This window comes from Sprattus sprattus, assembly GCF_963457725.1.
Source record: "Sprattus sprattus genome assembly, chromosome: 18".
NCBI classification, from domain to species: domain Eukaryota; kingdom Metazoa; phylum Chordata; class Actinopteri; order Clupeiformes; family Clupeidae; genus Sprattus; species Sprattus sprattus.
Window position 1 is genome coordinate 21,003,895 of NC_137916.1, and position 15,000 is coordinate 21,018,894.

General features: G+C 46.8%; 1 protein-coding gene across 1 annotated transcript in view; it reads right to left on the reverse strand.

Annotated features, from left to right (window-relative positions):
* The window catches only part of LOC308379159 (protein shisa-8), a gene marked incomplete at both ends in the record, with an annotated part of 61,720 nt that overhangs the window by 24,052 nt on the left and 22,668 nt on the right, over positions 1-15,000 (reverse strand). Inside the window, one exon of the mRNA XM_080856215.1 lies at positions 11,718-11,833. Within this exon, the coding sequence (XP_080712341.1) occupies positions 11,718-11,833 (116 nt within the window). The remainder of the gene's footprint in view (positions 1-11,717; positions 11,834-15,000) is intronic.

The following is a 15,000-nucleotide window of genomic DNA, read 5'->3' on the forward strand; positions in this document are numbered from 1 at the left end:
CAGGAAAGTCACAGGGGACCCATAATTGGCCTGATAGAAGCTCACGTGACTCTGTGAGGGTAAGCATGAAGGGTGAAGGGTGTGAGTATGAATGGCCTCCGTCTAGTTCAGCATTTCTCAAAGTGTGGGGCACAGAGACTTGACAGGTGGGGCGCAAATGGACGCCCCACCTGTCAATAAACAGGAGATTTTTTTTTTTTGACCCCTGATCTGTGGCAATGCTTTCCTTTTTAGACAATAGATTTTGATCGACGTTGGCGTATTAATTGCAGCGGGACAATTAAAAAAAAAAAAATCCTGGAGCATGAAAGTTTAGTTAGGGCAATGTACTGAACCCGCTACGTGTTTAACACATCCAGTGTGTTGACGTTGTTCAACAGTCAGCCCAACTTGATTTCACAAGCCAGGTAGCGAGTGCATTGCTCCTTTATTGATGTCAGGTGAAAACTTATGAGTGAAACTATAATACACAAGAAACGGAAAATACTTAGAAGGTATCTTAACTAAACACAGCAAGTTACTATTAGATTCATTACACCAACAATAAGAGCAACAACAGATTACAGCGCAGCTGGCTAATAAGTGCTAACGTTAGCCACCAACGGAGATATGAATGGTGTCCTAACGGTCACATACTGTATTAGAACGTAATGTAAATGACTAATAATTACATTTGACCTCTCAACGAACTAACACAGTTCATAGAATTTAAACGTAGGTCATTGTTCTGGAGGGTGTGAGTTATTAACTTTGCTTGCTGTCAATATGTTTTAGACTTTGTCTTTGTTAATATCAGAGGTGACTTCTGATATTAACGTATCTCTTATTTGTTGTTGGAAGCGGTGTATTTAGTTACACCTCCTGGCCCACGGGCCCATGGTTTCATAATCTGTCCATGGGTGCGTGTCCATAACAACAATACACTACAACATGAAACATGAAACCACTCCAAGCGGTATACATTTGCTGACCTAAATAAAATGCAATTTGTTATTATTTGAGGTTATTTCAATAGTTTTGTCAATTTTAAGCTTGCCCTACCATTTTATGGGAGCGATGAGGGACAGGTGGGGCTTGAAAAGGCTGTGTGTGTGTGTGTGTGTGTGCATATGGGTGTGTGCGCGTACACTGCAATAATTGAAATCTTAGTAAGATGAAATATTTTAAATCAAGGCAACACATGCTTGTTTTTTGCCTGACAAGATACTTCTTTTTACCAGGCATTTTTTATGTTTGAGCGTTTCAATTACTCCAAGCGTTTCAGTCCTTAATTATTTTTAATAAGGTATTATAACTTGTCTAGAATTGCCATAATTATAAGGCTGTTTGATCACCACTGACAAGAACAAAACTGCTTTGTCACAGTCAGAATCATGACAAATCTGCTTGTTTTTAGTCTGGCCGCACTAGTTTTAAGATATAGCTGGGGTTCTTTTTAAAAAAAACTTGGTAAGTCAAAGTTTCATGTTCTGTTGGCAGATACTTTTCTTATTTTAAGTAATATATCCACCATTTTATTACTTTTTTTCTCGTTTTTGAAAGCTGAATTTCTGCAGTGTGCATGTGTGTGTGTGTGTGTGTGTGTGTGTGTGTGTGTGTGTGTGTGTGTGTGTGTGTGTGTGTGTGTGTGTGTGTGTGTGTGAGAGAGAGAGAGAGACAGAGAAAGACAGAGAGAGGGCGTATCTTTATATCTCTAACTGTGAAATAACCCTAACACAATAAACTTTTTACCCTTTCTTTATCTCTGTCCTTTTCTTTCTGTCTCTCTCTATCACACACACACACACCCATCCACACACATCCCTGAACACATAGAGGCAGGCACATCACCCTTTACCATGCTTGACATTTCGCTCTCTCTGCTTGAACCACATGTAAGCTGTCCAATGACATTTAAGCTTTACAGCAGAAGTGATAGAGGCAGACAGGGAAAGAGGGAGAGTGGAGAGAAAGAGAGAGAGAGAGAGGGAGAGAGAGAGACAGGGGGGGGGGTGTAGAGGTGGGCAAAAGGTGGCTGTTTTCCAGAACACTGACCAGGCCTTTTATGCCACAAAGTGTTTCCCCCTCATTTCACCTTTCTTGGCGTCATTCTTTCTTCCATCATAGATGACCACCATTCCCCCCTCTCTCTCCCTCTCCCTCTCTCTCACTCACTCACTCTCTCTCTACACAAATGTGTCCCTTAACCTCTCTCTTTCTCCCTCTCTCTCTCTCTCTCTCTCTCTCTCTCTCTCACACTCTCTCACTTTCTCTCCCTACAAATGTATCCCTTCACCTTCCACCTCCCAATGCTGCTTCATCATTTCTCTCGTTCTCATGCAGACATCTGCATTCCACCATGCCTTCCACGTCACCTCCTCTTTCCCCTGCTTTCAGATCCACTCACCCACTGGCTGCTTTGGTGAGGCTTTGTTCCTTTCACCGACATGAGTCAATATATTAGCCCCGGCTTGGGGAATTAGTGTTAATACAACAAGAACCGAGCATTGACCTCAATATTAATAATTCAGAGGTAATTTTCTTTCATTTATTTTGAACTGAGGTGGCCATGAGTTTATTTTGTCAGAGTTGACCATTCAGTAACGCATTATCCTTCTCATACGAGATCTCCCAAGACACATTTTTAATGTATGAAATGGTATGAAGAAACACTTAACTTAACACTCCTGATGTCAACTGCTGCATCTTGTGTTCCAGCAGCGGGTAGTGGAATGTGTTACGTAATATCACCCAGGTCATGGGTTCCATGTCTGCTAAATAAACGTGCTTAGTTGCATTTAATGAATGGTTGTTAATGAAACTTAATATAAAGTGATATGTTTTCATTTGTCCCTTCAACTTTGCCCTGCTACTCAACTGATTTGTAATGTCTCAACCTCCGTCATAATCTCTCTAACTTTCGCAACATCACCCTAATCGTTCCCCTCAGGCACGGATGGACAGATGATTGAGACACCACATACTGTGACGGCGGGACAATTGCAGCCTCTGTCAATAGGAAATGTTGCCTCACACTCTCTCTCTCTCTTTTCCAACCCCATTTTCTCTCTCTTCCTCTGTCTCTCTTTCTCTCGCTTTCTTTTTCTATTCCTCCTCCCTGTCTCTGGCAAATCACTGTGGCAACCGAGCCCCTTTGATCCACCTTAATGCCGGCTGATTCCTGTGTCAGCTAGAAGCAGCTCCCCTCTCTCCTTAGGGGAAACGTTGGGGTGTGGGGGTGTGGGCACGTGCTCCCCCAGATCAATGCTGCTCTCGCCACGGGGGAGGAGCGGTCTCTCCACATTCTACTGCCCTTGTAGTTCCAGTGCCTTCCACACAGTCCCCACAGTCAGATCAGAACAAAGGGAGTCCAGGCTTAGGCAAGGGACATGTAGTCAGTCGAAGGGCATTTGACATGTTGGACTCACTTTACTTGAAGTCTCCGTCATAAAAGTGAGTTACGTTTCTGATAAACTCATTATATCCTGCCATTTAGTCATCTTGACAATCGAAATAGACAAACATTCTCAATTCGAGTTCTTAGAACTTTGGATCTCAACAGCCTATGGAACATGCATATAAGCCACCAAAGCATGAAACATTTGGCGAGGTTTCCATAACAATCACAGAAAATGGCCCCATGACATTGCTTTATCACTGGAAACTGAGCGTCATGACAACTTAAGACTATATATGGCCACTGGTTATGACAAGTTTCTGACATTTGATGTCAGTCCTGATAAGGATGAAGGGTTCAATGTTAAAGCGTTACAGATATATTAAGACTGTTGCATACATTCTATTTCGAGCAGTTAATAGCACCACTGTGTGCACTCTTGTACACTTGAGGCTCATGTAGTAATAGTGAATGAGAATGCCATTCAGACTGGAAGCTCCTGGAATGCAAATTACATTATAAATGTCCTCCCAAGCCATAAATACCTTTTTTGACATTTTCTCTGGTAATTGGATCGATCTGCTTTAGACCATTTCTTTTCCCTGCTTCCTCCTGACAGCAGCAGTGTGGAGAGGAGAGGAGAGGAGAGGAGAGAAGAGGAGAGGAGAGGAGAGGAGAGGAGAGGAGAGGAGAGGAAAGGAAAGGATAGGAGAGGAGAGGAGAGGAGAGGAAAGGATAGGAGCTGCTCCATCAGTCGGCCTCCCCTGCAAGGCCAGATAGATGACACCTGTCCCCAACCTGATGGAGGCCCTGCAGCTAGGTGAGATTCTGCCTCTGTGTGCGCATCTGTCTATGTCTACATTTGTACTTGAAGAGATGGATTTGGTGTGTGTGTGTGTGTGTGTGTGAGCTTGTGAGCATGTCAGAGAGAGAGAGAGAGAGAGAGACTGAGAAACATCAGTGTGTGTATGTGTGTGTGTGTGTGTGCGTGTGTCAGAGCTGTATGTGTTTGTACAGCTCTAATTGTATGTGCAATTGTGTGTGTGTGTGTGTGTGTGTGTGTGTGTGTGTGTGTGTGTGTGTGTGTGTGTGTGTGTGTGTGTGTGTGTGTGTGTGTGTGTGTGTGTGTGTGTGTGTGGTGGTAGTGGTAGCAGTGGTGTTATTGTGTGTGCATATGGTTGAATATAGAACTGGTGCACCACATACACTAGAATTCTGTCTAGACTGTGGCTCCTATCCAACAAAACCTGCATCATCCATGATGTGTGTTTGGGTTTCGACGTGTATTCCCTACTCCCAGCATGGTGTGTTTAGGTTTCGACATGTGTCCCCTACTCCCAGCATGGTGTGTTTGGCATTTCGTTTATTGCCCTGCTTGCTTCCATGTGTCTCTCTTTCCCACACTCTATCTATCTCTATCTCTCTCCTGTGGCTCATTTAAGTGCTATGGCCTGGCCTTTAGTTACAGAATTGATTCCCAATCACATAACAGTGCTTATCCCAGCGCGTGTTCAAACTCCAACGTTAACCCTATTCAAACACACATTAAGCGTGACCTTCAGCAACTCAATCCCCAAAGAGTTTGTCGACAGATCAGGTCATTCTGTCTACTCTCTCTTGCTCGTTCGCTCCCTCTCAAGAGAGAATGGTGGATCTTCCGTCTTCATATTAGCCTTTAAACCAGGAGAAGGTCAGAGGATTGTTTTGGAACTTCATCAGCGTTGGGGGGTGAGGGGATGGGTGAGGGGGAGCCGACGGAGATCGGGGAGGTGGTGTTTCGCTTCAGCACTCCTCCAGCGGGATCGCTTCCATGTGGCACGCTTTTAATGGTTTATGTCTCTCCCTCCCGGTTCTCAATGACTTTGGGGTTAGTTTGGTAATCACCCATATTTATCGTGCTATAAATAGTCATGGCAGCCTCTGATGGAGAATGTTCTGGGCACTGAAGCCTCGTCTCTTAAGGGGGGGGGGGGGGGGGGGGGTGTTGGGGCCTTAGGCCTTATTACAAGTAAACAAGGGTCACACTGTCTTGGCATTGGTAAATCCGCACTATCAGTGCATTCGCAGCCAGTCTGAAGTCCGCTGTGCTAAATCCGCCTTGTTCCATGTGTGGATGTATGCACGGCAGCACTCTGCATATCACAGAGCCACAAGCCGGCTGGATCCTTCTCAAAACCCTCTTCAGCAAAGGCCGATACCCGTGCCGTTTTAAGGCCATGGGAATATCTGTGTTATAATAATAATAATAATAATAATAATAATAATTCATTTTATTTGTTAAGCACTCTTCATGCACTCTTCATTCTAAGCAGTTGATCCATAACTGTTGAGCCAGGAGTCGAAGTCCGTCGTATTACTGTCAGCTGTCTGTTCTGTGTGACGCTACGTAGGAGCAGGCACTTCTCCTGGATCTGCTGGGCTTTTCACTCATGCTCTCTCTCCCAGACCCCAGACCATTGACACTGGGAGAGTCAACCCCCCAGACTGCAATCTCTGTGGCTCGAGGACCTTAGATTATCCTTAACCACTCCCCCCCCACCACCACCACCACACACACACGCACACACCAGTAAGGGTGCAGGATGGCCTGCTGTGGAAGCAGGGGAGACTGTGGGGAGGTATAGGGGGGACAGGGGGACAGGGGGAGTGGGTGTCACTCAGTAAAGACAGCTGGAGGGGTCATGGGAAGGGCGTTATTCATGGCTGGAAGGAGAGAGTGTGCTGTGATCAAACACTTCTGCTCCCCTGCCTCAATTATCATGGTTGCACACACACAAACACTCTAACACACACACACAAACACACACACACACACACATCCACACAGATCGTAATACCAGTGCATGTGCAGAAGGACACGCATGGCTCTGCGCACAAACACATTAAAACACAGTCTGTCTGAACGTCCCCATCAGCGCTGATTGCACATATAGGTCGCAGTCACATGGCGGGCGCACAGATGGCGCGCTAAGACGGGCAAACATACACACACGAGCTCCCATACTCATTCCCACTGTGCGACTAGTAAACCTGTTATCTCTCTGTGTTGCTGTGCCTCTCCTCGAGCGGCACCGCACTGCGTCGAGCACGCAGCCTCAGCGCGTGTGATTTCCACCATCCGAAGGGTGGCGTATAAATATAAAAGCACAGATGTGTCACCCTCTTTCCCTCCTTTTCTCTCTCTCTCTCTCTCTGACACACACACACTTCCTTTCCCCTCACTTAACAGCCCCTCCCCACAGCCCCTGTTTTTTTTTCTTCTTCTCTTTTTTTCAGTTCCAATGTCAATGCTATCTCTCCCTCCCTCAGTCAAGATGCAGATCACAGTCTCTCTGCGAATGCTAATCACTGCTATCTACAAAGGCTCAGTGCAGTGTCTGTGTGCGTGTATGTGTGTGCGTTTGTGTGTGTGTGTGTGTGTGTGTGTGTGTGTGTGTGTGTGTGTGTGTGTGTGTGTGTGTGTGTGTGTGTGTGTGTGTGTGTGTGTGTGCGTCTGTTCTGCTCTAAGCACCAAGAGGCTTCTACCACAGGCTCCGCGACTACCCCACGCATAAAAAAGAAGGCGGAGGCAACGCAAGACTTGTCAACGATAGAGCCGCTGTATGTCATCTTTTATTTGGGCTGCAGACATCTGGGGCTTCATTCATTCATTCATTTATCCTTGCGTGACAGCCCCAGTCCAACTGCAGCGAGGCAACAGAGCAACAAACAGGACGTGAAGTACATGGGATGACTGCGCAGAATGCTGCTTCATTCTCATGTATCTGTTCTGACTGGTGTAACTGTGCTGGGGAGGGCTTTCTCCGCTCCCTCAATGTTTAATTCTCTTTGTATGGTTGCATGTTTTTCACGCGGAGGACTGCGAGCAAAGAGGAGTCCTTCAGAGAATATAAAAAAGAGCTGAATCTGGATCAGAGAGTGTGGGCAGTCCAGAGGCCGCTGTCCATGGTGCTGACTATACTTTGCTGTGGAAACTCCAGACTGATATCAAAGTACAGGCAGAGTTGCCCCAGAGAATCCTCTTTCTTTATATTCTCTCTCTCCCTCTACTATTCCTCTCCTTCTCTCTCTCTCTCTCTCTCTCTCCCTCTTTTTACCCTCCTCCACTTCCTTGAGGCAGTTCTCCACACCAGACCAGCTTTGTCCAGCTGTCCCCTTCTCCGCAAGACCACACATTCTTAGGACACACATTCACTGACATACATATTCTCTGACACATGCAACGGCACATGCTCAAACTTGCGTGGACGCAGAAGAACATCAAACAAAGCTCACAATCATAGCTTCAATCCACTTCAGTGTATGCATGCACATATCATGCCTGTTTAAGTATTCTCTCCAACAATGGATTCTCTCTCATAGTACCAAATACAGAGTAAGCTCCCCCAAGAGCATAGCTGCATGTAATTAGTTCTGAGTTCTTATTGAGTTCTACGTTACTCATCATTATATTCATTACTAAGCATCTACCCATTTGTATGAAATCAAATAGAAACATTGTCACTGTTAGCTGTGTTTAAAAATATTGTGTATATTGCTTAGTCTTGCATTGCTGGGAAACAGAGTACCCTGAGCTAAAAAGGCATAACTTGTAAGGTTTGGGAAGTAAAACTTGGATTAGTGAAGGCCTCCTTTTCTTACACAAACAAACTTCTCCTTAGGTAGTATTCCGCCCTTATAGGTATGCAAACTGATGTATTGTGCAGGAAAGTGACGCAAACCACGGAAAGAAGTAAGCTTACTTGCAGTCTGCTTCAAACAACCTGCCCTTGTGGCTTTAGACTAGACTGAAAAGCTACCACCAGCCCATCAAACTGGAACCCGACTGAGTTTAGCTCAAGGTCTTAATTTATTTCTGTTGTTGTTGTTGTGTTTCCTTTCTTTTATGGTTGGTGATGGTATCCAAAATCACACAAATAAGACTTTCAAGGGTAGCGAAGTTCCGAGTTTTATTATTTTTAGGCAGGCGACGGTGACGTAAACGTTTGGCGAATTGAGCATTGTTCAGTCATGTGATTTGATAATAATAATAAAAAAAAAAAATGTTTGGAGGGCCTTGTAAGGGGTTGTTGTTGTTGTCATCCTGGGCTTTCTTTAACTGAACGACGGTTATGATGTAAAGACAAATGACATGACGCGAAGAGAGCGCTTCGCTTCACTTGCATGTATTTTCAGCAAATACCAACACATCTGGACATAGTAAAGCCAAAGGAGCCTGGACTAGTGAGTGACCTGGCCAACAAACACAGGAGGTAGGGCGGAGACCTGTGTCCCAATGCCCACCGAGCTTCAGATAAACGTGGCAGGGTGCACGCGCACGCACACACACCAAGCCTCATACACAGCCTGAGGGAGAGGAAGAAGGGAACTAGCAGGTATGCCACAAGTAAGAGAAGGCATTTGACCTACCCAAGAGTAGGCCTGTATAGAGCATGCCTTTTCCCAAATGAGGAACAGTGTTATAGATCATAATTAGGGATTTGTTGGAAAGCCAGAGGCATAGTATATATTCTCCTGGTGCTGGTGTTAAATTTGTCAAGGCTTCTGAAGTAATGACTCTGAAGTCACACAGCCCAGCTCCTTGGATAGAATAATGATGTCATCACATATAACACAGCTCTCGCCCTTTCTCCGTAAAGTCCCCATAATTCTTCTCTCTTAACGTTTATTTGACACACAGTTCAGCCCTCTCTATCATTGTCTACCTCCACCCACCCTGCCACTCTCCGCTTTCTCTCTCTCCGTCCTTCCTCGTTTCACTCCTCCTCTTCATGCCAGATTTTCTTTCTCTCCTCTCCTCTCACCTGCCTATCTCTTTATCAGCCCATCTCTCTTGCTCTCAGTCTCTCCTCGACCCCCCCCCCCCCCCCCATCACTCCCCTCCCACCTGTCCTCTTTCCCATCTCTCTCTCTCTCCCCTCCTCTCCTCCATTCTGCTTCGACTTCTCCATCCAAATCCATCCATCATTGTTTTATTCACTCTTCCCCCAGCTCCACCACAATCTAACCATAATGGCGCTGTAGTTGGTGGTGGTGTTTTTTGCCTAAGAAGTGGCAGGTACGTATGGAGGTGTTAGTTCATGATTCAGATTTAGTCAGAGGTTGCTTGGGTTGAGAAGTAGATGTTTTCAGAGTGGACAGGTGTGCTTGTACACATGTGGCGTATTAAATGTGGTGCAGGGACAGATGTGTGTCGTGTGCATTTATTCATTTGTCAGGTGCTTCTGACCAAAGTATGGGTACAGGTAGGGTTTGGAATTTTTGCCATGCAAACCATTACCTTGGGGTTTTTACAACCTACTCTACCAGTCGAGCTACAGGAATACTTGAGGTTTAACTGTGGTCTATGAACTGATGTCAGAAATGCAAAGAAATAAATCTTTGTTTACATTGACTGGTGGCACCAAAATAAACTGTGAGAGATGTAGAGTATTTTTTTTATTATTCTCGACCTGATAAAGCGCTCACCAAAGACATCTTTTATGTTTGTAATGTTTTATCTACATCCAACTACAGTAAACCAGCAGTCGTTCAACAAGTCCTACCCCCTCATTTAATGACATGGTTAAGTAAGCAGAGACACAAGGTTAACCCACTTTCCAGCTGGTAAGCCCACTGTCCTGTACTGCAAATTGCTACAATACAAACAAACAAACAGAGCGAAACATTACCATTTTGTTACCCTTGTTCTACCTTCCTATCGCTCCTAACTCAGGTTTCACTGCAGTGAATGTGTGGTTCTTATACATTTCGTCGTCCCTCAGAAGACAAAGGACTATTGATTTACAGTAATTAGAGGAGTGGGCCTTATATGAACATCCACTGGTGGGGATGCAGAGGAGTGGCTACAGGCTGTGTAATTACTGCTGGAGGTGAAGACTGGTTTAAAAGGAGAAGTGTGTGTCGTGTTTGGTGAGGAGGTGCAGTTCATACATTGACTGATGGAGCAGGTGGAGCAGCCGGGGTCCTGGGGGACCATCGCTCCACCTCCTGTGCTCGGCAGCGCCTGCCTTCTTGCACTAACGACCAGTTAATTAAAGCCTAATTAAAGCGTGAGGAAGACGTGGGCCAACACATGGAGCGAGATCGGAAACAGAGACACGGCATGCGCCGTCACGAGTACTGTACACATGCATGAACGATTCAATCCTAATTCCTCTGAGTGTGTGTGTGTGTGAGATAGAGAGAGAGGGAGAAATAGAGTGCATGTGTGTGTCAACTGCACATATGTGTGCATCAGCATTCATGTCTGAATGGGTGTGGGCATATGTGTGTGTAAGCCTCAATTGGCATACATTTACATGTGTGTGTATGCATGTGTGTGTGTTCATGTGTGTGTGTGTGTTCATGTATGTGTATGCTTGTGTGTGTTTGGTGTATGTTTACGATGCGTGGTGGAAGGGCTGGCTGTGGCAGGTCCAGGGCTGCGAAGGGTGGAGTGTGGGGGAGATACTGACATCTTAATTAAAGGACTTGGTTGATCACATCCACTCAGGGAGAGGTGGCTACTGCTCAGATCCATGGTGCTACTTTCTTTTCAGAATGCTGTGTGTGTGTGTGTGTATGTGTGTGTGTGTGTGTGTACGTGTGCGTGTGTGTGTGTGTGTCTGCGTGTGCGTGTACGTGTGTGTGTGTGTGCTTGTGTGTGTGTGTGTGTGTGTGTGTGCCTGTATGTGTGTGTGTTTTTGTCAGAGAGAGAGAAAGAGAGACCGTATTTGTGGCTATGTGTCTGCAAGTGTGGATGTATGGGGGTATGTGGGTTTGTGGATGCATCTGTGTTTGTGTGTGTGTGTGTGTGTGTGTGTGTGTGTGTGTGTGTGTGTGTGTGCTGGCATGCCCTCTCCAACCCTGCTTGCTAGGCCATTTGTATTCATGGGGCTCTGGACTTTAAGTCCCAGCTGCTGTTTTGCATCTTGAGAGCTGTTGGAGGCTGCCAGGTCAAGGGGTCCAGACTATGAGCCCACATCACTGTGCCTCACTCCGAATGTGAATATGGTTCAGCCATACACTCCTGGAGCAAGGCCTGCAACAGAGCTTCAGCAGACTTCTGGACTGACACCTCCACTCCACACTGCTGCCTTGATTTTACCGTTGCTGACACTGCTGGTGGCAGGCCATAAAAGTGCTCTGATGCCACAATTTGATTTATGTTAGGTCCTCACAAGGGTAGTGTTTGAGCGGCACATGTGTGTGTGTGGCAGAAGCACATGTTAAGCCTCCTCTGTTGTCTCTCTGTGTGACTTCCACACTGTTCGGTCAAAATACAAATAGCCTGGCCATGCCTGTCATGCTTACGCACTGTCGCCCCGGGGACAGATGCTCTCCCGCAGGAGTTACTCACCGTTATTGGTACGCAGGGGCCTGCCAGAGATGCCGTTGGTCCCGATTGGGTGATGGCCTCCCGTCCTGTCCACCATGCCCGCCTCTCCTGGCTGCTTCATTAGCTCCGTCAGGGTCCTAGAGGGAGACAGTTACCAGTCCGTCACTTTGTGTCTCTTCACTCTCTCTATCTCTTTCGCTCTCTCTCTCTCTATCTCACTCTCTCTCTTTTGCTCTCTTTCTCTCTATCTCACTCTCTCTCTTTCTCTCTCTCTCTCTCTAAGATGTTCAACAGTGAAGCAGCACTGAGTATGACTCACACACACACACACACACACACACACACACACACACACACACACACACTCCACCGTGGCCCCGGCGGTCAGGCCGGAGAAGACAGCAGTGCACTGGAAGTCAGCCATGGACAGCCCAAAGTGTTAAAACAGCTACGAGAGAGGCTGAGAGAAATATTCACACATTCGGACAGAAACCCACAAGTTAGCAGACAGCAAAAAGGGGGAGGTTGCGCTGTTTTTCCCCGACATACACAACCAATGACAGACAGAAGGGGACAATGAGATTGTCCACATCCTGGGGAAATACAACCCCCCCCCCCCCCCCCCCCCACCCCCCTATCTCTCGCTCTCTCATCCGCTCTTTCTCTCCATCCTCTAACTCATCCTCTCTCTTCTCCTCCCTCTCCATTCTCTCCATCTTCAGGCTGAACGGCCACTGGAGAGGATCAGTGTCCCATTCACACTCCTGTTCTGGCCCTCCCTGTTTCTGTTCCATGTTTCTGTCTACTTCACACTCTTTTTCTTTCCCTCACACTCGGGCTTGTTGTTTGTTTGCTCCCTGTCTGTCCTCCTCAGACTCTCTCTGTCTTTCTCTCTCACTGAGCTCTCTGCCCCCCTGGCGACGCTGTGGGGGTGCTGCTAATGTGGGACACTGGCCACTATCTCTCTATCCCCCTGTCCCACGGCACACGCACCCACCCACACACACACACGCACGCACGCACACGCACACACACACACACACGCACACACACACACACACACACGCACGCACACACACACACACACACGCACACACACACCAACCACCAACGCCACCTCTGCACCCACCACTACTACCCTCAAGGACAGTGTCATCTCGCTCAGCCCCCATCAGATCACAACAGGCATTCGGTAAACAAGCAACCCCCCCTCCCTCCCTCCACCCATCCCCACCAACTGAAAACAACCCCTATCCTCCTGCTTTTTCCCTGGCCCTCAAGAACATGGATGGGATGCCCAGTGCCCAGGAACAGATTCCAACACAGCATTCGCCAGCAGCCTGATGCCTACTGCCAGCCTGCTCGCGGACAGCAGCAGCAGCAGCGCCAGGGTGGGGGGACGAGGGGAGGAGGATCTGTCTCTTTCAAGATAACAAGCCCCGTCGAAGGCGTCCGCCCGGCCCTGCCAACGCTGCTCCAGTGGGGGCCGCCGCACGCCCGACTGAAGTTGTTCCCTCCGTTTGATTGCTCGTACGTCTGTCGCCATGCTGCCGCACCGCTATGACGTCGTCCCTCCGCTCGACAAAACTCCTACAAACCAGCCCCACTGAATGTTTCAGGCAGGGGCTCGGATAAGAACTCATAACACGTAAACAGCTTGTTATCGGCTCAGGAAGCGGAGCTGCAGTCTACAGGGTTTGCCACAGAGATTCATAAATATTCAGTGTCAATCCTGAGGCTACATCAAATTAAGCGCGTGCCCATGGTCTTGTTCATGTTTACACCGCATACACTTCCTCCTGGCAACAGCCGTGGTTAGGAGATTTTGGCAGAGACTGAATGACTTCACGCCACGCCGCAACTAAATGAGTCAACAGAATGTGATGTCACTATTTTAATCAAAAATTCAAGACAAGGGAAAACATCATTGCAGATCCCCCCTCCCCATAAAAAAAAACCAAAGCTGATCTCTATCTGAAATTGCTTGAGGATAAATGGGCTGTAAGAGTGTAAGAAAGTGAATCAACTAATGAATAAAAGATTAGTGTTTTTTTTTTTATCCCTCCACACTCATCTGCAGTCAACGAAGGAGGAGTCCCAAGCATAAAATAAGTGCGTGACCCCATAAAGGACACTACTTCCGGATGCAAGCTCTGTTCTCACCCAGGTGGTCTTCGCTTTTGAAGGAGACAAGCGTGCCTAATTTTACAAATTGTACATCAAAACAAGCCTCCAAAGTCTGTCCAGCTGTACAAACTGATAACGGTCACAGATTGCAGCAAAATTGTGGAGCTTGAACGATTTTATGCTGAACAGCTTAATAGGAATGACAATTATCAAATGGCGCAAACAGTAGCCTACCCCACTATCCGGGCACAGAATGTTTTCAAGCCAGTGGGGTCGTTGTGGCGCAATCAGTGATCATTCAGTCGTAAACGAGTGAAGATTATCTATAATCGTCCTGACGTGCACAGCATGTCCATTTAGAGGAAAGGAATAGGAAAAGATGAAACACATTGCCTTTAATTAAACTGTCAAATTCCAGAAAAGTTATTATTAAGATTCGCCCCTGTTAATTACAGATAAAAGATGAGCTTACAGCTGCCTAAAAGCAGGCTCTCAAACATTCAGCTATGTTCAGCAGCATAAAATGGAGTCACACTGCCTCACCTAAATGTAAAATTTCATAGATGAGGAATAATTGAAGATCAAGAGCAGTGATTCAGTTGTAAAACAACTGTTCTCCTGCCATGTTGAGTCATTATAAATTGAGGTCATACTTTAGTGCCTCGAACTGTAATACTCTCAGGGCTAAACTATCAGTATCAGGTTCTAATGGTGCTTTGTCCTTGACTCGAGGAGGTAAAGGTAAATTACCTGTCAGAAAGTACCGTGGACACTGGACAGTACAGTGATACAGTGCACGCTAGACTGACACTTCTCCTCATTTTGTGTAACAGTCTAGATCTGCCTCAGTGAAAGAGGTTCAGACAAATCACAACAATGATGCCCATGTACTGCACTGGGCCATCAGTGCCCAACCAAAGAATAACACGTCACCTCCCTGGGCCCTGACCGACAGCAACTCCAACCCAGCTCTCTGACAAGCTCAAGGCGCGGCTCGTCACCCTTGCTCCTGGCCGTGGGAGGGAGGGTGGGGGCCGACCCCTTAAACGGGAGTCAATGTCACCCTTTTAAGTTCATTACAGTCGTCATCTGGCAGGAGCTGTGTGTGTACGCCTCACGGAGCGCCCTCAGCCTCATTAGGATCCAGCGTCCCACTGAGAGAGGACAGACGTACGAG